Source organism: Scophthalmus maximus, chromosome 5 (assembly GCF_022379125.1).
Source record: "Scophthalmus maximus strain ysfricsl-2021 chromosome 5, ASM2237912v1, whole genome shotgun sequence".
Lineage (NCBI taxonomy): Eukaryota > Metazoa > Chordata > Actinopteri > Pleuronectiformes > Scophthalmidae > Scophthalmus > Scophthalmus maximus.
In genome coordinates, this window is record NC_061519.1 from 26873959 (window position 1) to 26901787 (window position 27829).

Genomic DNA, 27829 nt, shown 5'->3' on the forward strand with positions numbered 1-27829 from the left:
GGGGGAACAGTTGGATCGTGTGTGTGTCTGCTCCGCGTTGCTTTCGCGTGTGTGCGCACGGACGCACGCACGGACGCGCGGCGGGTGCGTGCGTGTGCGCGCAGGCGGAGGATCGCTGAGCCGAGCCGAGTCCAACCGTCGTGGAGCAGGCACAAGCCGCGAGGCGCGCAGGAGGAGCCGCGAAGCCACGAGCACCCGTCCACACAGAGACAAGAACAAGAACAACAAGAACAAGAACAAGAAGAAGAACAGAAAAAACAAAAGACATTTTACAAGAAGCGGCGACTTGGAAGCGCGAGGAGAGAGAGAGAGAGAGAGAGAGAGAGAGAGAGAGAGAGAGAGCGAGCGAGCAGCGGAAGTTCAGTGTCCACGGTAAGAGCCGCCACGTCGGGCGATCCTCCGCGTTGCTCCCCCGCAACATGCTCCGGATCCTTTTGCTTATTATTATATATACATATATATATATATATATATATATATATATGTATATATATATGTTTGTGTATATATTTAATCCTTTTTGTCTTCATGTATCCATCGCTCCGTTTGCGACTCATCCTCTAGATCTGATTTAGGATGAAATCTGAGAATTCATGAATTCCAGAAATCAATTCTTCTTCTGTCGTCCTTTTTTATTTGTATTCTTAAATTTTTACAGGTGAGGTTAAAAAAAAGAAGAAGAGAAAAGGGGTGTGTACAGTGACACGCGCCTCACACATTCTACCGGTTATTATTTAACACTCTTTTTTCATATGGAAACAAAATGCGCGTCGACTGTCTCCTCGCGCGCTCTTTCAGATGTATCGATATGAATATGAATTGTTTTTGTTTTCCACGACGTGGAGAGGGAGCGGTCCCCCCGTGATGATGATGATTTACAGCCAATTGAACAGTTTAAACATTTTGAAATGAAATTAATGAAAACGAGCTCTGGTTCTGCTCTGCCCCACCTCTTTGTCTGTGTGGAGGTGTGACACACACACACACACACACACACTCTCAGAGCGACTGTAACCAGGTTATGTCATGATTCGGATGAATTATAGATTCCATATTCCTGTTTTATTGCGTCGAGCAGGATGCTGGAGGGAGAGGAGCCGGTGATTGGGGGGGGGGGGCGTGTGCGATGAGGAAGCAGTGATGGAGAATTGGGGGGATTTATCTGCACCCTGTAAACCCCCCCCCCCCCCACCCCCGCCACACACACACACACACACACACACACACTCATTAACTGCAACCTCTTCCCGGCGCGTCTTAGTTTTTTGTGCCGCTGCTGCGTCGTCGACGTCGGTTATTATTTGTTCTGCTGCAGCGAGTGAAGAACTTTATCAAACCTTCCTCCTCAGGCCGGTTATTTGCACGGTCCTTTGTTTGCCGCGGCGCGCATGCGCTGTGGGTGTAGGGTGTGGATGGGAGAGATGCCACCTTGTATGTCAAACAGGATGGAGGAGGAGGAGGAGGAGGAGGAGAGGATGGTGTTTTAATTCTGGGTTTGTTGGTTAATTCGGTTGGAGGAAAAAAAAGGATGGAAGAAATTAAATTAGCTGTGTGTGTGTGTGTGTGTGTGTGTGTGTGTGGCCAGTATCAGTAGATTATAGTGATGCTGCTGTGTCCAGTTTGTGATTGGTCGATTATCGACTGATGTTGAATCGATTGGTCGATGGAAAAAATGTTTTTTATAGACATAATTTTTATTTGTATATACTATATATGTATACATGTAATATATGTTTTGGTATTGAACCAGTGTTAGTTATTTCCAATTATGTTGCTATAATAATGATATTATAGTAACAGTCACTTACATGAGGTTTTTAAATGTAATATAGGATTTTTAAATATTTGTTATTACTTTTACTGAAGAAGAGAATCCCATTACTTCATCCACTTCTCACAATCTATTCCGTGATCTGATTCCACATAATTACCTCGCTGTCTGATTCCATTATCACACAGAGGTTTATTGTTCATCAGTTATCTTTAATTGACTTTGTGTCACTGTGTGAAAACCTCCCTGACGTACGGTGGCCCACAGAGCTCAACGCAAGAACGTACAATTTAAGAAATTTGAAGCCTGTATTCTGTGTACTGACCAGCAGAGGGCGACTCTATGAGAACGTGACTCGACTTCTCACTTGATTCAAAACGTCGGTAAAACATTTACTTGAGTAATGGAGCAATCTCTAGTTTCAAGTCTTCTTCAACACATGATGTTCCTTTTGTACATTATGGTTCATTTACAGTCAAATAGCACGATAAAGCAGCGTTGTATTGGACGTGTGGATACAGTGTGATTGACAGCTGGTACCGTCCAATAGGTCGCAGGTCGTAGGTGTTTATTTTATTGAAAACAAGATGGCGCCAGACAAAATGCTAAACTTGAGGCAGAGCGTCACGGTGGGTGGCCTCTTGTGTCTGAATGGTGCGTTGTGATTGGCTCCTACACTGACATGTGACTGTCATATACCTTTTACCTTCAGCTACACATGTTCACCATAAATACACAACATTTCTCGAAGTTCACACAAAAAAAACCCAATATAAAAGACAACTGAGCTCTAAACCCCCGGAGGGGCACATGATGTCCTGAGCGTCGTCACAAGATCACCGTGGTTACGCGGCGGGCGTAGTAACGCGCCTCGTCTTGTCCGGCTTCTGATTGGCTCTCGTAAATCCAGACCCTGACTGACTGCGTCCATTCATCCTTCTGGATCCAGAGGAGTTATACTCCGACGGTGGCTCATCCAGTGCCACCTTCTCGAGGTGTGTGTGTGTGTGTGTGTGTGTGTGTGTGTGTGTGTGTGTGTGTGTGTGTGTGTGTGTGTGTGTGTGTGTGTGTGTGTGTGTGTGTGTGTGTGTGTGTGTGTGTGTGTGTGTGTGTGTGTGTGTGTGATGGGTGATGGGTGCAGCTGCAGGTTGAGTCACCACTACTGCTTCTCCACTGCCTCAAAAATAAATGAATAAACTGGAATGGCGTCAGTAGAGCGAATACCTTCGCCATCGCTCCCTGAAGTCCTACGAAGGCAGAGCAGCGACGATGAGGTGTAACCGTAGCAACAGGGTTGCGACTGATCAGGCAACTCGCGCCATTCGCGACGTCAGTGACGCGAAATTGACGTCTAGTCCCGTCTGTCTCTTCGCATGTCATCTTCTGGCGTCGGGCGTGAACTGCGGCGGACGAGGAAGTTGGAGGTTTTATTTCCGTTTTTCTTGTCGACGGAAGCGTGACACCAAAGATGACAGAAAACTTTTATGAAAGTTAATTTTGGTTGTGTGTATGTTGAGGTGGAGTCGCAGCACAGTCGGGAGGTTTTACAGGGATTTCAATCACAGTTTGTTCCTCGTGCTCTTTTTTCTTTTTCAAACGAGGTCTAATGAGTCATAGTTTCAGACCTCAACAACTTGGACGGACATTTTTATCTTTGAATACGACTTTTCAATATGTTTTCTGCATGTGAGTGAAAAATAATTTATAATTGTTGTTAAATGATTTCCTCTGTGCTCCAAGCACCAAAGCGTCACAGCGTCTAGCGAATGAAAGCCAGATTTCTTTCTCTGGAAGGGTCGAGAGTGAACGTCGGACTTTAGTTCCCCGGTTGAGTCAGAGTCCAAGTGACTGATCGTGTTGCTCTGCCTCGGGCCACGTGTGTAAAACATGTTAGCTGTAAACTCTGTTAAACTGCGTTGTAGCCCTTTTTTTCTGCCCCCTAGTGGCCAGAATTTTATTTGTGCATCTTTAAAGATACAGATTTCATACCTTATCGTCACAGTTGGTGTCTCTGAGCATCAACAGTGAGCTGGGACTGGGTTTGTGGCTTTGGGGGCGGACAGACATTTCATCTGCAAAATCTCATGTCCAGGCGAAATCTGACGGCAGCAGCGCAGCCTCAGCCTTAACACTGACGCGAGTTTACAGAGTTTACAGATGCTAAACCCTCGTCTCGGACCCGCGGTTGCGACGTGTCCTAAAGTCAGTGTTTTCCTCGTATCCCCGCCGCTCTCCAGTCCCGCCGGAGGTTTGGCGACGGTGCAACGTGTCCTCGCCCCCCCTGCCAGCTCTTTGGCCCATGAGCGCCATCTGTCATGTTGCGCCTCGTCCTCCAGGATATTACAGCGCCAAAACCAGAGCGACAACGTTATCTGATGTGTTTTCTCCCCGGCAGGGGCGGGGGGAATGAACTCGGCGATCCCTGCTCGCTCTCCGCTGTATCCCAAATATGTGAAATCGTTTGACGAGGGCAGATAAAGGAGCAGTCGGGCCACATTTCTCTCACGCACATGTCCATAATTATCTTTTGAAGGAGACAGATCTCGTCCTAAAAGCAGAGCCTGATAGTTAAACCCGGCACAGACTGTTAATCCAAAGTACTGTAATTGTTATCAAAGTGGAAATGATTATGAATTCCAGTGAAGGGCCTTTCAGCTGTGTTTAATGATTTCACAATTCTCGACTCCCGTGGAGGCATTTGTGATATCGTCAATTATTAACTGCTGGAAGGTCGTGAGTCGAGTGTGTCCTGTGAATCATACCTCTCCTCAATAGAAAGTCACAGTTGAATCTGTTGGCTGCTGTTTCTTTTTCTTCTTTTTTTCCTTTAATCACTGAGGTGGTGGGCGGCAGCCATTTTGTTTTCAGCACAGTGCCCTGCTGATGATGTATCCATCACCATCAGTGTGAGGTGATGATTTGATTGGAAGAGACAAGATTCCAGCTCTACATGATTTGGGACCAGGGCCGGCCCAAGGCATAGGGGGGGGCCCCATGCCCAATGTAACGATAGGCACGATACAGCCACCGTCTGTCAGACGGTTGATGGAAAAGGCCGTAGTGTATAAAGGCAATGTCACAAAGAAGAACATGCATAACTAATTTCAATGTCTTACCATAATTTCCCAGCTATCTAGCCCCTCCATCATTCCTTCAATTCAGTCGAGGAACCGTCAGCTAATGTTAGCTAAGAAAATACTGTACTTGGCTACTTTTAAGTTTAAAATCAATAGAATCATAAAGGCTGACATTGGTATAATGTGAGCAACACAGCTACCAAAGCTAGCCCAACTCACATTCTGCTTAGGGCCCCATATCGGCTTGTGTCCAGACACTCGTGTTCCCCAGAGGATTAGTCTGCTGACTCTTTGGTGACCCCTTAACTTTTCCTCTTGCGCCACCATTACGTTAAAATTCCACTGGCAAAACCAAAGGTATTTCCCACCAGCCTCCGTCGTTGTACTTTATGTTGTAATTAGCAAATGTTTGCGTGCTACCGCGCAGCTCGCCGCCGGAGGGCTGGACATTTCTCTCTCAGGAGAAAAACATTTATACCCCGGTCGTCCCACAACATCTTTTTATAAAGGCTGAACTTGTTTTGTGAGACTTAGTTGACATAGTTGGTGCTTCTGCTGCAGATGTTCAAGCATTTAAGAAGCTAAAATTAGCATGCTAGCTAGATATTAGCATGCTAACACTTTAACCGGCACGTAGGCGGCATTTTCACCAAACTTGCCAGTGATATTACTTGGCAGTAATATCTCATCACAGTCTCCATGTGATGAACCTTTGGAGTAAAAACATGTTTTCCAAGTTCCTCTGTCAATAATGGAGACAAAACTGGAGCTTATATTGATCAGAAAATGATTCCCCATCGCGTGAGGTCAGAAAATGACATTGTTAAGTGTAGCAATGACATCATTTGTCACCATATGGTATAAATGACTGTGTGATGACGTAGTTATGAAACGATTATTACAAATTTAAAAAGGTAGCATTGCCTGACTGGGGTAAGTTACAACGTGCGCACAGGGCATGCATCGCCCTTGTTGGGATTTTAGCATGTTGATGTTAGCATTTAGCTTGTTTAAATGGAAAACGATATTTCAAAATGGATGATGAGATGCAGCTGCATGATGAGAGAAACCGCGGACAGAACCCCACTTCTCAGAATCCACACGACTTTTTGGTGGCAAATACCGAAAAGTAAGAAAATGTCGAAAGCATAAAAAATACCAGATTTCTTCAACGGTGACGATGAACATGTCTCAATCTCCTCCTCCTCTCTGCTGCCGTCGCTCTGTGAGACTCGTGAATCTTGAACAGCCCAAAGACGGAGTGTGAAAGTAATGAGATGGTACAACAGAGTTTAGACTCGAAGGTGCTCGGCCTCCTCGCGTTTGTGTTGCAGTCCCAGTTCTTTCAGCTCCCATCAACCAGAGAGAAGAGAAGGAGATTACAAAAATATCTCGCTGGGATTCTTCTTTTTTTTTCTTTCTTTCCTCAAATGTGAGACGTGATCAAGAGCCCGTCGGAAACACTCAAGATGTGTGTGTGTGTGTTTGTGTGTTTGTGTGTTTGTGTGTGTGTGTGTGTGTGTGTGTGTGTGTTAGTGTGTGTGTGTGTGTGTGTGTGTGTGTGCACGTGTGCACGTGTGCACATCAGAAGATTATAATTCTATAGAGTTATGAATTCTTTTTATTATTAGGATTAAAGTCAATGCTTTGTTTGATCAGTTTAAATTATTTTTTATTTAGAATATATTTCTAAAGTTTGTAATTTTTTGAAACCCTTTTTAAGAACAAATGTAAACCTTACAAATATAATTTTAAATGAGTATGTGTCACATATGTAGGTATGTTTTTTTAAATTTATGAATTCTTTGAATTCAAGTGTTTGTTTTTAGGATTAAAATGAGTTATTTGATTAGTTAAAATATATATATATTTTTTGTAATATTTAGAACCCCCCAAAAATGCAACTGTAAAAAATGTTTTATATACATTTTAATTGATCACGTGATATTTATTTCATTTAATTTAATAACTGGACGTCTCGTCAGTTGATTCCAGAGAGATTTTTTTATTAATTCTTGAAAACAACTTTTATCAAAAAATTCACCAGAAACATCAGGGTCGTTTTACAAATGCACCAAAAAAAAAATCAAAGAATGCATTAAATAAAAAAAAGTCATCAAAACACAGAGTGAAAGATGAGCTCAATGTCCGGAAAAAGGTCTCCCGAAATCGGGGATTCCGGTCCCATCAAAATAGTCCCGCAGCATCTCTTTCTCTTCACTGTCCAGTCGCTTGTTCCACTTAGAGAGAGAGAGAGAGAGAGAGAGAGAGATGCATGGTGTCAGATAATGTGTGTGTCTTGGCTCTCAGCCCCTCCGCCCCTCCCCGGCTCTTTTTAGGGTGAGCTGGAGTTCAGAGACGACTTTGTCCCGTCTCGCCCCCCCCCCCCCCCCCCCCCCCTCACTGTCTCAGTGTTGTGGCTGGGGACGGCGGACGCCCGCCACGTCCACTTTACATCCAGTGGCTTCTTGGGGCCCGTGAGCTGCAGACGACGCGCCGGAGACGGGTCGGACAGACGAGTGGACGAAAACATGGCTGAGTGGACGTCTGAGTCTGCAGCTCCGACGCGGCCCGGGGGCCTGGTCTCACTCTGGTGCCGTTGTGCATTTCACCACCACCACAGCTTCCTCTCTTTGGTCTGAGCTCCGATGGGAAGCGGGCAGGAGGTCCAATGACTCAGAGGAGTTTGCTCCCACGAGGCTCAAATGTTCTTCTTTAGATGTTCATGTATCTGCGAGCTTGGTGTGAGGTGGAGAATGTGTCCATCAGTAAAGAGCAAATGTAAAAGAAAAGTTACATACATTGAGAATTTTAGACCAAACATGTAACTGAAAGGAAAATAAATGCAAAAATGATTCACAATTTTTAAGCCGGAACGAAACGATATATTTCCTAAACTTGGACAAAGTAAGGCGGCTTTGATTTTGGCCTCATGCGGTTGAGGCTCACACTGTGACGAAGCGTCTCCACGGAGCTGGCTCAAACTCAAACTGTTGACAGGAAGTTGGAGGAAAGCTGTTGTCTAATTTATCATCAAGATCTCCCGTCACTGGATGGAAATATGGGGTCCAGGAAAAACATCGCCATGATTATCTGTCCACATATTTTTGGCCATATATATATATATATATATATATATATATATATATATATATATATATATACACACACACAAGTTTTGATCAGAGAGGAAAAGGGTAATTAATATAAGTAATAGTAAGTAATATTTCATTCTGAGGTTTTTCTCTTAGTCTTAGAATTTTCAATTAATTCATGTTATTCTATTACTATTATTATATTATATATATATATATATATATATATATATATATATATATATAAACATTATATTATAAATATTTTATTTAGTCAAGATTCAGAAATATTTATTAACGTTATTTATATTAATAATTAAGCATACACATAATTCTAAAATGTATTAAAAATATGTAAATAAAATAATTGTATGTAGGTATGTTAGCGTGGTGATGTTAGCGTTAAGCTTGCTTAATATATGGATAACTCCAATCACAGATCTTTTTTAAAGTCAAAAACGGTCAAACTACAGGGTCGACACGTTTGATGGACGAACCAGAGTGAACGTGTCGCGCCGGTGTTTCTCTTATCGTTTGTCTGCAGCAGCTTCGCCGCATTTCAGACGTGATAACGTGTCCGTGTTGCACCTTCGATCCTGCAGCAGGAACCAAAGTACTGATCCTCTGACAGAGGGAAGTGTGTGTGTGTGTGTGTGTGTGTGTGTGTGTGTGTGTGTGTGTGTGTGTGTGTGTGTGTGTGTGTGTGTGTGTGTGTGTGTGTGTGTGTGTGTGTGTGTGTGTGTGGGCAGCAGCAGCGCTTCATACACAACTTCTTCTTCTGTCCGCGGGAGATGTTCCCTCCCTCCACGCCTGAGATTTATGGTATGAAATTAAAAGATGATTCCGGGGAAGGTGCTTTATGTCTTTTTGCCGCGCTGCTGAAGCGGATCATAAACATCGCGGAGAAAAGTCCAGAAAGCAGAGTTATTACAGTCTGCGCCTGTAGGAGGCAGGAGGCGTCAGAAAGGACTTTGGTAACCGACAGCTTGTGTCCGCGGGTCTGACTGAGTCACTTTGTGGCTCAGTCCTGTAAAGTGAAACACTCGCACATTCAAGGTGGTTGAAGGGGCAGTAAGCGATTCTGGAGAAAGCTTGTTTCTCTCTTTGTTGTTGTCGCTGTTGTGTTTTTACTCTCCGGTCCGGACGCGAACACGCGACCTCCGGTATGTGAGTACGACACACTAACCACGGAGTAGCGACGCCGCCTGCTAGCACGTCTCTCAAGGTGTCGGCGAGTGATGTTCACAAACTGCACTCGCAGTGCTGTGTGGTGCGGCCCGCACCATTTTCGCGTTTTCGATTTACAGAGACAGGGTTGTGCCGAAAACACTGATTTGATTTTCGGCTCACACACCAAAGTGGCAGCTAATGGACGCTGAGAAAATACTCGCTGATATTTACAAAACGTGTATCGCATAGATGCAGATTAATTTTAGCACAAGGATTCGCCATTCACTATGAAGACTGTAAGGGGAGCTGCATTTATTAAACTTGTACGAAGTTTGGTCCATGTACCATCTGCTAACACGGTGGGGGCGGGGCTTATGACCTAGCATTCTGCACTACTGCACACTGATTTGGCCTCAATCTTTATATACAGCCCATCCCATGTTGTCACGACCGTTGCTGTGACAACGGCGGCTCTTTTCTTACAGAACCCGTGAGCATGCTAATGGTTAGCTGTCATGCTAAGGAGACAAGCAGGCAGTGATAACATCTGACTCTTAGATCTCACACTGTCAAAAAGCTCCTCCAGCTTCACTGTGCACTGATAAAGATAATCTAATAAATTAAGTAGAAAAGATGTTGTTTTGCATTCTGGATTATCAAGTACGCAATGAACACAAAGCCCAAATGGGTCCGTCGTTTGCAATTAATGAGGTACGACATGATGAAGTCTTTAAAAAGCTAATTTCTATTCCCCCGAAGCTTCTCCGAAATGTCACTCACGCTCGGAAAAAATCCTCCCTGCTCACCAGCGCAGCCCTGCGGAGATATCGATTGATGTCGGACGGTGTCTGGCTCCGGGGGTGGAACCCGGAGGCCGCGGGGATCTTTGCAGACAGACGGAGGAGGAGGAGGAGGAGGCTGGTGTGGGACTCTGGGGCGGCAGAGCTGCTTCGTGGTCGTGTGGTGGGTTTTAAACGCTGCAGTGCTATTGATTGACAGCAGAGATATGGAGCTGAGAGCAACACAAAGACTTTTCAAACAAATCTCCGGGTGGATTTTGGTAGAAGAAAATGGAGCCTCCGTCTCTCTGTACGATGTGGGCAGATTAAATATGTTCCTCCTTAGTAGAGGAACTGATGAGGAACATATTGGAGAGAAGAAGAACTTACTAAGTTTTTATAATGATTTAAGAAGAAAAAAATACAAACATTACAATGACGTCCAATAAAACCTGTGTTCGCACAAGCACACGAGAAGTAGGCGTGACAGTCATGTGACAAAAGAATTGAAATGCAGAACAGAAGTAACAACACGGGAAGGAAATATTATAATTTACATTCCCTGCGTAACAGTGTCGGATGAATTTAAGATCATTTTTGTGATTACCCCATTCTGGGTGAGCACAAACACAGATCTCAAAGCGATCAGGAGCAATGCATCAGTCAATCAATCAATCGGTCTGTAACGTACAGAGCTCGGCGTCGTCTCAATCATCCAGGCAGTCCTATCCAAACCACTGTATTTATTCACTCAAGCTCTGTCAGGCCACACCCCCTGTTTCTCCATATACGGTTACTTCTGGTTTTAGATAAACCGAGATGGACGCCGGTCAAATTACAAATGGAGGCTTCAAAACAGAAGCAAATAGAAGGTGTCCGCTCTCTGATTGCTTTTCTATTTTTAAATAAGTTCTTTAATATAGTTTGACCTGATGCGAAAACCTGCCTATTTCTTAGATGTGATGTTTTCCAATCGATTTAAATTTGAGAGTTATTTTGCGTAATAACCACATCACATGTACGACAGGTTGCTTCTGTCGGGGAAAATCGGTCCTGACTCTTGGAATGTCTCGTTGCAATGTCGGTTAGTCCTTTGTCCCAAATGTACTGAGACAGAGACAGTGTTTCTATGGAGACAGACATTCTGTCTGTTTGATGAAGACATTATTGTCTGAGAGATAAATACACCCACAGAGACGCCATGCACTGACCACTTGTTGATCTGTATAAATAACCAGAAATCTCCTCAATATATTGGGCTCCTGCTTAAGACGTCCACGGTCTCCGTCAACTGCATACATTCTGTCCATTGCAGTTTCCACAGGTTGCCAGTTCAAAACTGAGCAATTGATCCAAGTATTCGGTTGGTGATGACGTCATACAACCCCCCTGCTGACCGGCGGGTCGACCTACCCCTTTGAATTCAGCAGTGGCGGCGAGGAAAGATGCAGAAGAGACGAGACCACGATTCATTTGAAAGAACGCAAACCGACTAGCATGGTCCCCTATCTTCAGTCAGTGTGTGTGTGTGTGTGTGTGTGTGTGTGCGTGCGTGTGTGTGTGTGTGTGTGTGAGAGAGTGTGCGTGTGTGAGAGGCTGGATTATTGGCAGCAGCCTGTGATGGAGTGGAAGATGGAGCCCGGCTGTCACAACAGTTTTGAGGCGAGTCCCTTTGAAATGACAGAGGGGACTAATGCGTCCACCCTGCTTCGTCTCCGACTGTGCTCAGGAGTCCATTTTGTATTTTTTTGTTTATGATGTGCACTTTGTTGCGATCTTATCTTACATGTAGAGCGTGCAAGCTCCTGCTCAAAATGGCTGCCGTCTGGACTGATCAGAGAGGGGGCGAAACGCTACAAGGCAGGATCAGTGCAGGACCGGAAATCTGTTGCATGTTCCTCAAAGTATGAGAGATTAAATTAAAATGAACCGAGTCATTCTTCCATTTGATGATTAGAAAGCTTGTGTGGTTCGGACAAACTGAGGAGAAAACGGACTTCACATTAAACTGAGTGATGGAGATGGAAGAGTTTAGAGCCTGACTTTGTGCCACTAAATTTCCGTCCTCGTGCCCTTGTAGCCGATCCTTCACACTGAGGCACAATGTAAGATTAGTTCAGTGTGTTCTCCTCTTTCACACCTGCTTGTAGAGGTGTAGGTCTTGTTTCGTAAGTGGTGTATTTGTATTCTCTTTGTACGTTGCCCTCGTTTTTCACGACCTTAACGTGCATTTGCACACTTGCCAAGAAATCTAATGTAATTTGCATCAAATTAAGCTTGGGCTTGGGCGTGGCAAAATGATTTCGATAGAGCCCCCTAGCTTTAAATTTGATGTTGATTAACGACATTTGGTAGGTACATGTATCATGTCAAGATCTACAAACAAGCCTCTGGCAGCCATTACCTCTGACCAACAGGAAGTCGGCCATTCTGGTGTGCAAATTTGCTGAATTTTTACATTTTCGCACATCATTCTTTAACCAGCTTCTCCGAGAGATTTCACACAAACAACTTCATATTCAGTGTTTGTCATCTCAAGACCTATGGGATCGAAAGTTGCTAAAAGTTTGTGTTTTGGTCAGAAGCCCTTGCCTTGACGACGACGTGGCGAAGTCAGGCTTATGTGACAAAGATCATCCCATTTACATGAAATTGACATGGTGTACTCGACGCATGATGTACACAGGAAGTGATATTCGCGACACGCCCCGACGTGCGAGTGCCATTATTATTAATTTGGTCCAAATGCAACTGACCCAACAAGCTTTCCTGACGGTGTCTTTAAATAAGCCTGTGACCTACTATACATGTGTGTTATTACACGTCATGCTCATCACGTGTTTGGATTAATGACGATGCAGCCAGATCAGCTCCAAATGTGTAAGAGACTGAACCTCAGACATAAGTACAGTAACTAACTTACACCTGGCAACAACTGGCCAGGAGTCTTCTTCATGAATTCTACAGATTATACATGATTGGAGGCATTTTCATGACTTCATGAAGTGTAGTCCTTGACTCGGCTGAAAAGGACGTCCCGCCTAAATTATTATTTTATGGGAAATTATTCAAATTCATTGATATTCCTCAGCCGCACTTACCTCTAATTTGCATCACCCTGCACTGACTGCTTTTCATTATTCCGTGCCAACTCCTATTTTTCGTACACATCACAGAGGCGATGGAAAGGACGGCTTTTCGTGTCGCTTCAGTCCAACACGACTAATTGATTTGCGGCGTAAATCGTGGCAAATTAAATCCATTGCAAAGTGGTGTCCATGGAATAAACAAACTCTTCGGCTCGTCCGTTAATGGCCCTTGGGGGTTTAGCACTTCAGCTTGTGTTCACTTCCCCCTTTAGACAACAGGAGACAATATTAATAAATTGGCATTATGAATAAATTGCTTTGGCAGACTCGCTGGTATGAAAGCGCCGGCGCTGTGCTGGCTACACTTTGCAGCAACTCCCATAATTGAGAGGATTTCGAGTGTCTTTGACAGACTGAGTTGGACCGCAGAGCGTCGCAGCATCCAGGAGACGCCGGGGCAGGCTGCCAGACCGAGAAGCATTCGCAGGGTTGGCAGCGTCCAGAGCTGCACTCGAAAGCTCAGGGCTTCAATTATCGCCGTCTACATGGTCGGTTCAATAGCTGCTGATATGTGATTGAGTTACACTGTGGCTGCTGAGCGGCTGATTCCCTCGTCTGGTTCATGTTGAGGTCGGTTGGGAATGGTTCACTGTAAAGACTTTTTCTTGGTTTCTCATGATGAAATATATTTCTGCACTAAGAAATATTTTGTATTAACAAAGGTTCAGATGACTGTCTGATCCTTACTGCGTCGTTTCGCTTTAAAACAAAAATGATCTCTGTCTAGACAAGCTGTTTAGCTCAGTGTCAGTTTTAAGGCCCGTCCAAATGAACACACCCGAAAACATAAATCAGGTTGCTCACTCACAGAAAACACTATGGATGAGAAACAACTGTAATGAAAAATATGATTTATTTTCGTGACTGATGAGAACCAATCAAGAAGCAAATGCGGGCGACTGCGTCATCGTTTCCAAATGTCTGTTTTATGGCGGGTCAGACTGCAACGCAGCCCCAGAGTTTTTAAACAAAAATGAGCAGTTTCCAAACTTCTCCGTTTCAAGGCCTCCAAAACTCCGGAGAAGTGTGGTGGGCGGGTGTCACTACATTTTCATTTTGAAAAAGGTATCCCTGTTGCTGGATACGTTTTTCAAAATGAAAATGTAGTGATGTGGATGCAGCCTCGGTCTCACCGCTCCCATCACCCTCGTCATCAGCGGCGAGCCCCAGTAAAAACCCCTCACTGTGGACTGCGATGGCTCGGGCGAACCCAAATCAATTATTGCTACTTTGAAACGGGACATGCAGTGAATCACTTCGCAGCGGCGCCTCACGACTGACGTGATCATCATTTCCAAAGTGATACAGGACAGAGCTGGTGTTCAAACAGTTTCCCGTCACTAAACATTACAAAGCTGAAACAATTTATTTGGACGTAAAATGTTGTTCACTCCGTCTTCTGTTTATCTGTTTTCCCCCGTACATGAGTCAGAGGTTGTACAGGCAGCTGTTACCTGCACACACACACACACACACACACACACACACACACACACACTCCTCTCGTGTCGATTCATCTCCTGACTCCTTGAAACCAAAGAATCTCATCAGACTCTCTGACGCGCTGAGCATCCAACCAGAACAAATGTCGTCCCTCTGTCAGGCTGTTTGTGCTCAGCCGACAGTGTCACATCTATTTGTCTGCTCTCTCGTGTGTGTGTGTGTGTGTGTGTGTGTGTGTGTGTGTGTGTGTGTGTGTGTGTGTGTGTGTGTGTGTGTGTGTGTGTGTGTGTGTGTGTGTGTGTGTGTGTGTGTGTGTGTGTGTGTGTGTGTGTGTGTGTGTGTGTGTGTGTGTGTGTGCGTGCATGTGCGTGCGACAGGACGTTTGTGGTGTGATTCATTCAGTGATTTTTATATTCCAGGATTAACCTGATGGATTCGTAATTTGCATGATTTGTGTGAATCAGTAGGAAGAACTAGTCGCCACATGAACCTGACTAAAGTTCCATGTCCTCCCGTTGACGAGTCTGGATATTTGTTTCCCTCGGGGAAATGTCTGAAAATGTCAAACAAATGTTCTGTCTCACTAAGTCATGACAAATTAGCCCCTTTGTCCGGATCCTCACCAAAATGGAATGGATTCTTTTCTCTGTCCGTGTTCCGTCCTTCCACCGAGTTTACTGGAAATCTGTTCTGCAGTGGAGCTAGAAGTTGATGCAACGATTCCTAGATTCATAAAAAAATAAATAAAACTACTGTAATGAAATCAATCTCAAACCAGTTTCCCCTCATGGAGAAATTAATAATCACAGCTCCTGATGCTGATTTCCGTATTGTAAGATGTTCGCGCTCCACTTCCTTTTCCCAGAGCGACGCGGCGGCGTCAGAGAATGCGAGTCCTCTGACGCCGCCGCTGCTATTTCTTGAGAAATTATTTGGGAACGTGCACAAGAGATTCATTTTCACGAGGAAGTTAATAAACGCGTAAGTGCCTTTTTACGGGCTGTCGTCATCGCTCCGACAGTTTGGATCTTTACTAATTCAAATATTTATTTTCCCTGTGTGTGTGTGTGTGTGTGTGTGTGTGTGTGTGTGTGTGTGTGTGTGTGTGTGTGTGTGTGTGTGTGTGTGTGTGTGTGTGTGTGTGTGTGTGTGTGTGTGTGTGTGTGTGTGTGTGTGTATCTGAGTTCATTTCTACCACTTCTCAAATGAAAACTCATCCAGACAGGATGTGAATATACATTTCCAGACTTAGCAATATAGCTCATTGGAATCAGAGTTCACCAAGTTCACGACGACCCGGGCGGGAAAGAAATCCAGGAGTCGTGGAAAACCGTTGGCTCGCGTCCAGGATAAACCAAACTGAGACCGCGGCTCAGCAGGCTCTTCGTCTTCGTCTTCGTCTTCGTCAAATGAACTCCTGTTTGTTTAAAGGTTCCAGTTTGTATGTGATGAAAGAAGGAGGCAGACATCCACGAACACAGAACTACAAATGTTCCACCTAATTTTCCCCTTATGTTGTCCTTGACTCATATTTGTGTGACGGAGCATTTCATATACAACTGAAGGACTCTTGGTTCATGACTTAAGGGAAACTTTTATCCCTGTTTACTCTCATCTCTTTATCAGCCCATCAGCTAAAAGCATCGCATGTAAAACAATTGGTCGATGACGTTTACTAGTTGACGTGGAAGCGGTCGAGCTGCTGCCGCCTAGAAAACCCCACTGGAGACGAGCAGAGACGAGGAGACAAGGTTCCAAAGTGAAAATCGACACAAACAGAGCGTGGAGACGGCTCCGCCCCGTTCACAGCACAAGGTGGAAGTTGAGTGTGTGACAGAGAACTGCATTTCTGCATTTCATGTTTTCTCACAAGTGCTGAGTCATGGGACAGACCGACGCTTCAGGACCCAGATCCCCTGTTTGCATGAACCCAGTGAATCCGATCAGGATTAAGTTCTTCATTACATTATGATCGTTTTTTCGTTTGTTGGTTTCACCGTCTGCATCTCTTCACGCTCAGATGTTTTGATTCGCGACTCAAAGTCGGAGACGGAGGATCAGAGTTGAATTACACTCTGATTTAATAATTAATAACCCGTAGAATGTGCTGTGCAAAGTTTTGTGAAAACAAGAGGAAGTAAAACCAATAACTCAAATAAACAGCGGGTCCAGAGTCCAGGGAAATTCTACAGAACACCACGAATGAGAAAAAATCTTTGAACAGCAACTCATTTTACGCGATATATATTTTTCCCATAACTTGCTGTCTCTGCAGCTTCACACAGTGACGTCAGAACCGGAGTGTCGTTCTGAACGCGTGAACGTCCAACACGGTCCAGGTCGTCCGTCCGTCCGTTGTAAACGTCCACATTTTACAATTCATCAGAAAGTCAGAACCCGGTTCTGCTCCGGACCCAGATCAGATTCTCCACAGACGCTGTCTCTTTAAGATACCAGGGTCTGAGTCCAGTTGACGTTTTGCGACGACGCAGGGCCTTGAGTCTGATGGATGGATGTGTGTGTGTGTGTGTGTGTGTGTGTGTGTGTGTGTGTGTGTGTGTGTGTGTGTGTGTGTGTGTGTGTGTGTGTGTGTGTGTGTGTGTGTGTGTGTGTGTGTGTGTGTGTGTGTGTGTGTGTGTGTGTGTGTGTGTGCGTGCGTGCGTGCGTGCGCACGAGTGTGAGGCCGGTCAGAGGTCACATGTTTCTCAGGAACACTGTCCTCTCATTAATAAACAGTGTGTGTGTGTTTATCTCTGCACGCATGAGCTCAAAGCACGAAGTGTGTGTGTGTGTGTGTGCGTGCGTGTGTGTGCGTGTGTGTGCGTGTGTGTGCGTGTGTGTGCGTGTGTGTGTGTGTGTGTGTGTGTGTGTGTGTGTGTGTGTGTGTGTGTGTGTGTGTGTGTGTGTGTGTGTGTGTGTGTGTGTGTGTGTGTGTGTGTGTTGCCTCTGTGGCCTCCCATTAAACACACGCACACTGAACTTCTACACTTGCGAGGACTCTCACTGGTTTATAATCCATCTGTCGCCGAGTGATTCCCAACGGTGGGATCGGGAACCAGCACAACACCGGAGGGGGGTCACCGGTGGATTTCTAGAAACAGTTAGAAACGGCATATTTATTCCTACGCATCGCGTATCCTGCATCCGTTTCATGCGTCGGTTCGTGCACGTCCTCAGTCATGAATGCGACATAATGCACGTTATTTGCAGAAAAGCAAATCAGGATGTTCGGTCGAATACGAAAAGATCAACAAATAGTTGAGTTTAGAAATAAAACCATGACAAGACCGGACGACATGAGACACAACCGGCGTCTCGTCCATTCTGGATTCTCAGTCTCTCGCTCGTTACGTCTCGGGACACGAGGATATAATCTAATCTGCTGATCTGACGCTCCGTGGTGAAGGTGTGGGCGTGGTCAGGGTTAGTGATTGATCATTATGCGGTTTGAAATTAACGGAGTTAATGGTTTGGTGAAGGTCAAACCAGTGTGTCAGTAGCGGCGGCACCGCGTCCGTCTGCAGCTCTTATGGACCATCCTCATTGACTCAGCTCCTCAGTAGTTGTCTTCCAACCAAGAAGAAGTCATATTTTTATTGACTGGAAAAAGAAATTCTGGTCATTTTTTGTCCACAAGGCTGCTAAGTTCTCCGGGAGGACCGTTTCAGGTTTTTAGTGGAGGTTCATAAGAACGTAGATGAGAACTTCCCCTGATGGAAATGTAGAAGAACGAAACAGCATTAGCCCCAGAAACCTCCGACGTCCAACGTCCAAATCATGGAACGGCTGCTTCCTGGGAGAAGCGTTAACCTATAGTGGTCCTTCACTGGACGTCCGTCGGCTCCAGTTTTAACACGTCACCGCTGCTGTTGCTGAACAAACGTCCCCCCGTTGCCAAAACCCCCCCTGGTGAAACGTTCACCGCTGGCGGGAAGCGAGTGGTCAAAACCAGACAGCGCAAAAGATTCTCTCTGCTCGACACCGAAGGAGCTCGGGCAGAGGTTGTGTGTGGGAATTCCTGTAGGTAAAGAGAATCCCAGTGTCACAGTATCTCCGTCCACTTCCTCTTCGTGTGAAAACAAGTTACACATTCACCTGTGAAGTTCATGTTTGTCCAAATCCAAACGTCACCTCGTCTTTATCTCCTCTTTCTGATGCACACACACACACACACACACACACACACACACACACACACATTCACACACACACACACACACACACACACACACACACACACACACACACACACACACACATTCACACACACACACACACACACACACACACACACACATGCTGGAGGTTTAAAGCTACAGTGAGTCATATTTAGAAGAACTTATTCACAGAAGTTGAATATATTGTCCATAACTCTGTTCATATATGAGATAAATATAGTCACATGAGTTGAACTAAATGTTTCCAGAATACGTCGCGTTCACGTTGAATTTTCAGACGCTGCCGGAAACAGGAAATAGAATCAGCGGTGCGACACCATAAAGTGTCCCCTGTCGGTCGCTCAGCTGGTTGCGGTTTGACACTTTACAACCAGATGGCGCCAGAAAATTACAATTATTACACACTGGGGCTTTGAATGATAGTTTGTTTAAAAGAGTTCGCATGGAGGGGAAAAATAGCTGTAATCAGTTTCTCTTTTCTGCCCTGGATTTGAAAAGATCTTAATGGAATTTGATCAGACTAGAAGTTTGGCTACTTTTGAAGCTGATACGTACGGTGGCCCTGAAGTGCAAAACACAACCACAAATAGGAAAACACAAACTGAGACCGCGTGGATTTCTGTGTCGCCGTTGTGTTTTCAGAATCAGGATCAATTGACCTTGGCATCGTTCAACAAAGTTTAACTTGCTATTCTACGGTGCAAACATAGAAACACACACACATTGACTACAACCATAGAGCAGAGAACGTGAAGATGGTGGAAACCAGAATGAATAGAACAATCATTTATCTGAATTACAACGGAATTATCTGTTTTGCACTTCAGGGCCACCGCAGGATATCGTTCAGTCCAGTGTCGGTCGCTTCCTCGTTTACTCCTCAACGAACGTCACTGTTTCCCAACAGTGACGTTTTAGTTCTGTTCTGCTCAGGCAGTGAATTCAGAGCAGTTTCTGTTCAGCACATTTATATATAAATATCTGTTCATATATATATACATATACAGTATATACATTCATTTTCTACCAGAGTGTTTTCAGTTGCAGTCACGACGTCACGTTCAAGTCCACTCGATTGTTAACCAACACCAGTACGAACGCACAGGGATAGAAAATATAATACATATATATGAATTTATTAGTGGGGGGTTTAACCGTAACACTGAAAACACGTTTGTATTTGAAGACTCTGTTGCTCGACCTGGAAAATCCTGAATGATTGTAAATGTTTCCATCTGCTCGCGTCATCAGTCGTCGGTGAACCCAAGATATTTGGACGGGTTCTTGACCCGCAGAGGAGGTTTTAGGACAAATGATCGTAATGATTTTAGTTGTGACGCGTTATTCGGACAAAAGGAGCATCTGAGACGCGACAGCCACCGGGGGAGCGAGGGAGCGCGAACACTTCACTTCACAGAGAACTGGAAGCGTCATCGTGCATGTTTGTGAAGACGTTAGTCAGACAGAGGACAGAGGACGAATGGACGTTTCTGTTAGTCCCTGATGCTTTATTCACTTTCTTTTTTTTTTCAGGCAATTCCAGACGTAAAATTGAAAACCTTTTTTATTTCTTTTCCTCGAACAGACATGGAACGTCACGCTGCGTCCGCCGGCCACGATGAGCTCACGTGAGCAGATCAATAACCAATTTACGTCCCGCCAGTTCCCTCGGCCCCTGTCAATTTGGGGATTGATTCTCTAAACGCCCGTGTGTGTGTGTGTGTGTGTGTGTGTGTGTGTGTGTGTGTGTGTGTGTGTGTGTGTGTGTGTGTGTGTGTGTGCGTAAAAACCCCAAACTGTTAAAAAAAAAAAAAAAATAGATAAAAGTTTGTGGTAAAACAGCTAAAAAAATTAAATAAATGAAAAATCTGATTACGATCTAAACTTTGTTTAAATGTAACGTCTTGTTTTATATTTATTTTTAAACTCTTAGTTTGACACGTTTCAGTCAGACGAGCGGCGTCAGTCGATCAGTTTAAACAGGAAACAGGTTTTATCTGTTTGAAAATTTAAAAATATAAGAACTCGAATTCTCAGAGAACGGTCGCGTTGTTTGGATAATGTTGTTTTTCACGACGCCAACCGCTCTCTTCCCGCTCGCCGCCGTGTCACGGATCCTCTCCCGGCTTCGGAAAATAATCTTGTTGTTGCCCCCCCCCCCCCCCCCCCCCCCCCCCCCCCCGACCCCGACCCGAAGCATCCTTTGCTCCGCCCCCCTTTTTCTTTAGACTTAAGAGAGCTGGAATGGATAGTGTGTGTGTGTGTGTGTGTGTGTGTGTGTGTGTGTGTGTGTGTGTGTGTGTGTGTGTGTGTGTGTGTGTGTGAGAGATTTTGGGCCAGATTTTCTGCTCCAGTTTCTTCCCGCCTGTCCACTCGCCTGCCGCAGGAACAGACTCGTCTTAAATCATCCAGCTGGAAGCGGCGGGAGGAAGCGACCGGGACCTGTGTTATGAATTATGGCCGTAGTGTTTTTTTACGTCCGCGTCGGGAGCACGTGGGCCCGATACCTCGGCTGAACTCCACACGCGCGGAAATTCGAAGGTTCTACGAGGAGTTCCGGTTTCGGTGCTTCACGTCTCGTCGTCACGTGTGACAGGTTTGGCTCCGACTGCGGCTGCGTCCCTCGGCCCAGGTCACGCGACCTCCGCGTCCCCGTGCCAGCAGACATTTGTCTGGACGGACGGAGAGTCCAGTGGCCCCACGCCTGGCTGCGTGGTCTGGCCCCACCACCAAGGGCCAATCCAGCATTTCCCAGATGGCGTCCGCAGCTCGTCCCGCGCTTCCCACGGCGTCGCTTCTTGCACCTAGCTGGCCCGTGCCATCACTGGCACACGGTGAGTCCTGGGATAGGTCCGGCCCGAGGAGGATGATCCGAGTACGGAAGGACCACGTGTGAGGTGGCCTTCAAAATGACCCGGGTCCGTCTTCAAACGGCGCCTCCGATGGACGCAGCTTATATCTACATGTCTTGACCTCGTTAAGTCCGTAACCTCCTGTCGAGCCTCCTCACCGTCACATTTACACCTTTACAGATGGACGCAGATCGGTAGAATGACGCCGTCACCTGACTTTAGTTAAAGACAACGTGAATTCTCTGAATTGCCGTTGTGTTTTGTCTGATTTGTTGCTGTGATTTGCTCTTCAGGGCCTCCGTACGTCACAACTCGTCTTTACAACGAGTTCAGCGGTTGAACCCGTTGTTGTTGTTGTGTCTCACGTCTCTTGTCAGTGACGCGCTGAAGAACCTTTTATATCTCGTGAACAACTTCGTCACGTTTGTCAATTTATTTCATGCAAACGCAGGAATAAGAGATATTTTTCTTCCTCGCCCGTGTTTTGTCAAGTCGACTTTCCCAGCGGAGCGACTGTGTCCGAGCCGCGCGGGGAGTCGGGGGGGCGGTGACAGCTTTAACCTTTAACGTGTCATCTCGGACGGCAGGAACACGGAATCATGTCAGGCCGGGCTGGCCGCCGCTCCGAGGCCCGGGGATCTGCCGCGACCTCCTGGAGACGTCCATCTGCCCCCACCAGAGGGGCGGAGGCGAGAGAGGGGGATGAAATGTCTACTGAGGGAATAAGGAATCTGTGCAGAGGACACAGACCGAGCAGAACGAGATCGTGATGGCTGCCGGCCGCGTGGCGTCGGTCGAATCTTCTCTCGCGGCGTCGTACGTTCCATTGCTCTGGTCGGTCGTAGATCAATCCAACTGGGTCCGGAGGCATTTTGGTTTTTGCGACCGTTGCAAATACAAATAACTGAACTCCAACGTTGCAAATGCAAATTGCCGCCGTAGCGATGCAGAGGCCAAGAAGCTGCAGGAGCCAGGTGATGAGTCTCTGTGGGTCCGTCACTTTGGAAACGTTCACAGACACGAGGGGCTTCGAGTGTCGGGTCGTTGTTACAGGTATAGACAAGAGGGAAGAAAAGTGAAGGTGCACAAAGAGGAAAAACACTCCCGGGAGGGGAAGTGTTCATTTAGACGGGAAGTGATTCGGAGGATTGGGATCACGCACTGAACACACTGCAGGTTGAAGCAGACGAGACTCGGAGAGTCGCTGCGCCGCGGAGACGAGATGGACCAGAACTCGGCCTCGCTGAGACTCGACACCAGCTGGATCGCAGAGTGATAATGAAACTGTGTCCACGTGGATCGAGGCGCTCGATTCCCAATCGCCATGGGTTCGTCTGCAAAGTCGAGAAAAACCTTTTATCCACTTCATGAATGGCAAATGAAGAGTGAAGCAGAACGCGTGTAACAGACAGTCGGACCCTTTGTTTCCCGGTGGTTCTTCTTGTGCTTGCGTTTTTAGTGACAACCAGGAGTTGGAACATCGCGCCGCTCCTCTGCTCCTCTCGCCTCTTCACGAGCCTCTTGTTCCGCGAGGACTCCGTGTTGAAGTGATGCTGGGAGTCCATCGCCGGCCCCGGCAGACTTTTCCTTTGTGCTCCCCTGAGACCCGGAGCGTTTCCTCCAGGTTGTCTCGGCCCGTCACACACTGTAGCGCCCGGCGGCGAGGCCTCTGGCTGAACAGAAGCCATTGTCTGGCCCAGATGATTGTGAGTCATTGTCCCGGCAGTCCAACGACGTGATGCGGCGGGGAGGGGGGCGTCCATTGTGGCTCGTACAAAGCTGCGGCAGGAGCGGCGGCCCTGGACAGATACCGACTGTCGGGACCCCCGGGGGAAGGGGGGGGGGTTATTCACTCGGTGATTAGCATTTTGAGTGGATTCGCCGGCGGCTCCGTCCCGTTCACGAGATGAGAATCTGTGAGCGTCCAGCAGAGCGTCTCCGTGGCCTGGTGCGTTCAGGAGGGAACCTAGAGTGAAGCAGAATATCAGTCCAGCGTTCAGCTTTTATTTTAAAGATGTGTATTTTTTTACATATCCGTAAGCTCTGGTTGTTGTCCCCCCCGGATGATTTGTACTTTGTAGATTTTGAAACATGCCTCCGCGCTTTTTTACCTTGAGACAAAGATTCATTCAGGATTCATTTGTTCCTTCACAAGTTCATTTTGGCCCATTTTCTTTGATTTCTTACCAAAAAAAAATTGAAATATTCCGGTTTCTGTTTCCTATATTTGTCAGGATAACTCAAAGATGTGTTATTTAAGAATTGTGGGAAATATCAGAATTTTAGCTTTTTTCAGAGACAGTTAATATTTGATATAAAGTGTTTTCCATCAAAATCTATAAAATCTAAATCTAAAAAAACAGGCTGCATCTTTGTTTTGTCTTTTTCCCCCCTGGTTTTTATTCTTCATGAGAAAAATAAACTGCCAAAAAGTCGTTGGCAGTTTGTAGCTTCAGATTTCAAAACAACAAATTGCGCCGTTCCTGACTCTTTGCTCCTAATAAGCCTGATTTGTTGAGGTATTGAAGTTTCCCCCCCGGTGAGGAGACAGATGGCGAATCTGAAGGAGAGAGCCGTGTGTGTGTGTGTGTGTGTGTGTGTGTGTGTGTGTGTGTGTGTGTGTGTGTGTGTGTGTGTGTGTGTGTGTGTGTGTGTGTGTGTGTGTGCGCGCGCACAGCGCTATCTACCTACTCGATGACTGACTCAATATTGTTATCCCCATAAATACAGAGATCTGATTCAAAGAAAATGATTCTTTGCTGATGATTCGCTATTTTACATAATCAAATTTTGGTCCATTGTTCGCTGAAGGTCTTCAACTTCTACTTCCTGTTGCACGTTCTACTTAATGAATGAATGAATTGCTAGTTTCCTTCATGATACTAAGCTTTGTTTATTTTTCCTCTTTTGGTTTCAGAAGCCAGAGATCGAAAATGGGAGGCAAGCTCAGCAAAAAGAAGAAGGGGTACAACGTGAACGATGACAAGGCCAAAGACAAGGACGCCATAGTGGAGGGGGCCTCTACCGAGGAGAGCGAAGCTCCGAAGGACAACAAAGACGAGGCCCAGGCTGCCGATGCCAAGGAAGTAGCAAACGACACGGCGGCCAAGGAGGCGCCGGCAGCGGACGCCGCGGCGGCCAAAGACGAGGAAAAGAACGCAGCTCCCGCCGCAAAGGAGCCCGAGAAGCCCGCCGCCAACGCCGAGCCGAAAACGGAGGCGGCGAAGAGCGCGGAGCCCGCCAAGGCCGAGGAGAAACCTGCCGCCCCCGCCCCGGCCAAAGAGTCGGCCCCCGCCGCCAAGGAGCCCGAGGCCAAGGCCGCGGCGCCCGCCCCGGCAGCCGACAGCAAAGACGAGGCCGACGCCAAAAAGACTGAGGCCCCCGCGGCACCAGCAGCCAAAGCCGAGGCAGCCCCCGCTGCCTCCCCTGACCCCAAGCCTACAGAGGCGGCGGCGCCGGCAAAGGAGGCCGCCGCTGCCGCCACCGCACCTAGTTCAACACCAGCCGCCGAACCTCCGGCCAAGGAGGCGAACGCCACAGAGGCGCCGAGCAAGGATCAAACCGTAGCAGTTCAAGATTAATGGACAGCTCCTTTTCGGAAATGAAAAAAAAATGAAAAAATGAAGTACCTAACTCAACGACGATGAAGAAAAAAAGAAAAAAATGGAAAAGAAATTAACTAGCCCCGCCCACATTATGATAATAATAACAATAATAATAATAATAATTGTAATGATGATGATTTGTTGAATGACGACGGACTGGAGCAACCACCGGGGGGAAGTGTTTCCACCGCTGCGGACGATTATTGCTTGTTATTATTATTGTTATGTTTTACTCTATTTTTTTTCTGCTGTAGTATTTGAACTTTGATACGAGTCTGTGTCGGCTTCACCATCTCACATCCATCATCCTCCATCATCATCATCCGCTCATACCCGGTCCAGAGGTTTCACCCGGCGCTCAGGGGGACGACCGGGAACAAATCTAAATTTGGGGAAATGGATCTGGGGGAAGAGGAGGGGGCGGGGTTTAAAGAAATCTCTTTCCCAGCTGGACTTCCATCGATCCGTCCACACTTCATCTCTCCTCCCTCGCTCGTCCTCAGCGTCGTGTTCTGGCCTCGGGCCTGGTACCTGCTCGTTCTCTGGTGCCGTGCAGCTCTGGTTGTGTCCATCCGCCCCGTCGCTCTTTGGTATCGTCGAGTTGTGTCGTTGCACCTTTCCCCCCCCTCTTGCGACCCTTCTTCTTTTCCGACGACTAAACTTCTCCGGGGAGTTTACGTTCACGTCGCGAGGACCGAGAACCTTCGGGCTTTCTAAGACGTGTTCGGAGGCTTTGCAGAGAAAAACACATTCTCAGACACAAAACAGTCGTAGGAGTTTTTCAGATGAGATTCTAGATTTTGTACTGAAACCCTTAGGTATATTGCTAGAGGACTAAGTGGTTTTTTAAACATTTGTAATACGCTTATTTAAAAAACCTGCAAAGCCTCGCGGAAGAGACGACGTCGCCGGCGTTCTTAGAAAGGTTCGAAATCTCTGATCCCTGCGTCCAAATCTGAAGACAAACTCTTTGCAGATTTTTTCAGATTTGGTTTGACACATCGACTCTCTGACCACGAGTTCACACGAGACGGTGTGAACTCGCCGAGAAAACCAAGAAGGTGACGTTTGCTGCACCGACGGCAGGAAGGAGCTCGACTGGCTCTTCAGCTCTTTCCTGCGACTGAATATGACCAAATCCTTCACTTGTAAAAAGTGAAAATATGACAAAGGAAGAGAGACATTTGTACATTGGACTTCAGTCGAGAGAACATTTTTGAATTCATCCCTAAATTCAAATTTTGTTGGATTTGGGAATTTAAATTTGAGAATTTCCATCTACCGTGAAACCACGTCGGACGGGACGGGAGCGACTGCGTGGCGCCGCTGCTTGGCCCGGGGAAAACCATCAGAACCCTCAGCACCATCAGAACCATCAGCACCATCAGAACCATCAGCACCATCAGAACCCTCAGCAACATCAGAACCCTCAGCACCATCAGAACCATCAGCACCATCAGCACCATCAGAACCCTCAGCACCATCAGAACCATCAGCACCATCAGAACCATCAGAACCATCAGCACCATCAGAACCATCAGAACCCTCAGCACCATCAGAACCATCAGCAACATCAGAACCATCAGAACCATCAGCACCATCAGAACCATCAGAACCATCAGCACCATCAGAACCATCAGAACCCTCAGCACCATCAGAACCCTCAGCAACATCAGCACCATCAGCACCCTCAGAACCATCAGCACCATCAGAACCATCAGCACCATCAGCACCATCAGAACCATCAGAACCATCAGAACCATCAGATAGCACTGGGTCTGTGCTGTGGTCCCACGTTTCTGTGGCAACCGTGCTGTCGTTATGGGATGGCAAAAGCTACATGAAAGGGAGACTCTGATTTTCATGCCTCATGCATTCTTCTTTTTCCTTTTCTGGAATATATATATATATCACAAATACTCTCTGAACATAGAGCAGTGGAGGGGAAAGTACTGAAGTCAAGAAAAGGTAAATGAAAAGGAATGAAGAGCACGGGAGGAACGGCAGATTGAAAGAAAGGAGATATGTAGAAACAAGGATGTAAGGAAAGAAGTAAAACAAGAGAAGGAAAATAAATTTGGGGAAAATGACAAGAAACATCTGTGATATCTCATAATCTCTAAGACAATCTGAATTTACCATTGAAGCCGATTTCAAGTGACAAAATTGAGGAACACAAAATTGTGTTCAACTACGTCACTTTAGCAAAATGTACTTTCCTACATTCCACGTTTGCATATACGTATAGAGGTGTATATGTGTTTATATATATATTCGCTCATCTCAGCCATTTCAACGTTTTTTTGTTTCATCCGCCCGACGCGCAGCGTTTTCCTCGCCGCACTCAAAACCGTAGCAGAGACAAAGACTCGGGAGCGTTGTCGCGCGGGTTCATTCGGTTTCCTCGTCCTCTCTTGACTCGGTGAATTGCATGTCCGTGGTTGGGTGAACCTGTAGTCCTGTCTTTTTTGGTCAAGTGGAAAAAAAAATGAATAAAAAAAAATTTAAAAAATATAATTCTCAAGTCTGCATCCATGGCAACTGCGGTCAATATTTTCATCCCATGTGTCACCGCCGCTCTCTCTCTCCACACCACACGTTCATTCAAACTAACTTAAAAAAAAAGATAATATGGAAATTGATGCATTCAAAATTATATGTACTTGTATAAATGGTGCAACAGTAATAAAATGTACGAAATTGACTGAAA

At 46.2% G+C, this 27829-nt stretch overlaps 1 protein-coding gene across 1 annotated transcript; it reads left to right on the plus strand.

Moving 5' to 3' along the window:
• Positions 1 to 27829, plus strand: basp1 (brain abundant, membrane attached signal protein 1). Its single transcript, XM_035634179.2, has 2 exons — positions 1 to 372; positions 24432 to 27829. The coding sequence occupies exon 2, from the start codon at positions 24448 to 24450 to the stop codon at positions 25093 to 25095; it is 648 nt and encodes a 215-aa protein (XP_035490072.1). The 5' UTR covers positions 1 to 372; positions 24432 to 24447; the 3' UTR covers positions 25096 to 27829.

Coding starts and splice junctions, on each gene's coding strand:
- basp1 (XM_035634179.2), top strand. CDS start 24,448: ATGGGAGGCAAGCTCAGCAAAAAGAAGAAGGGGTACAACGTGAACGAT.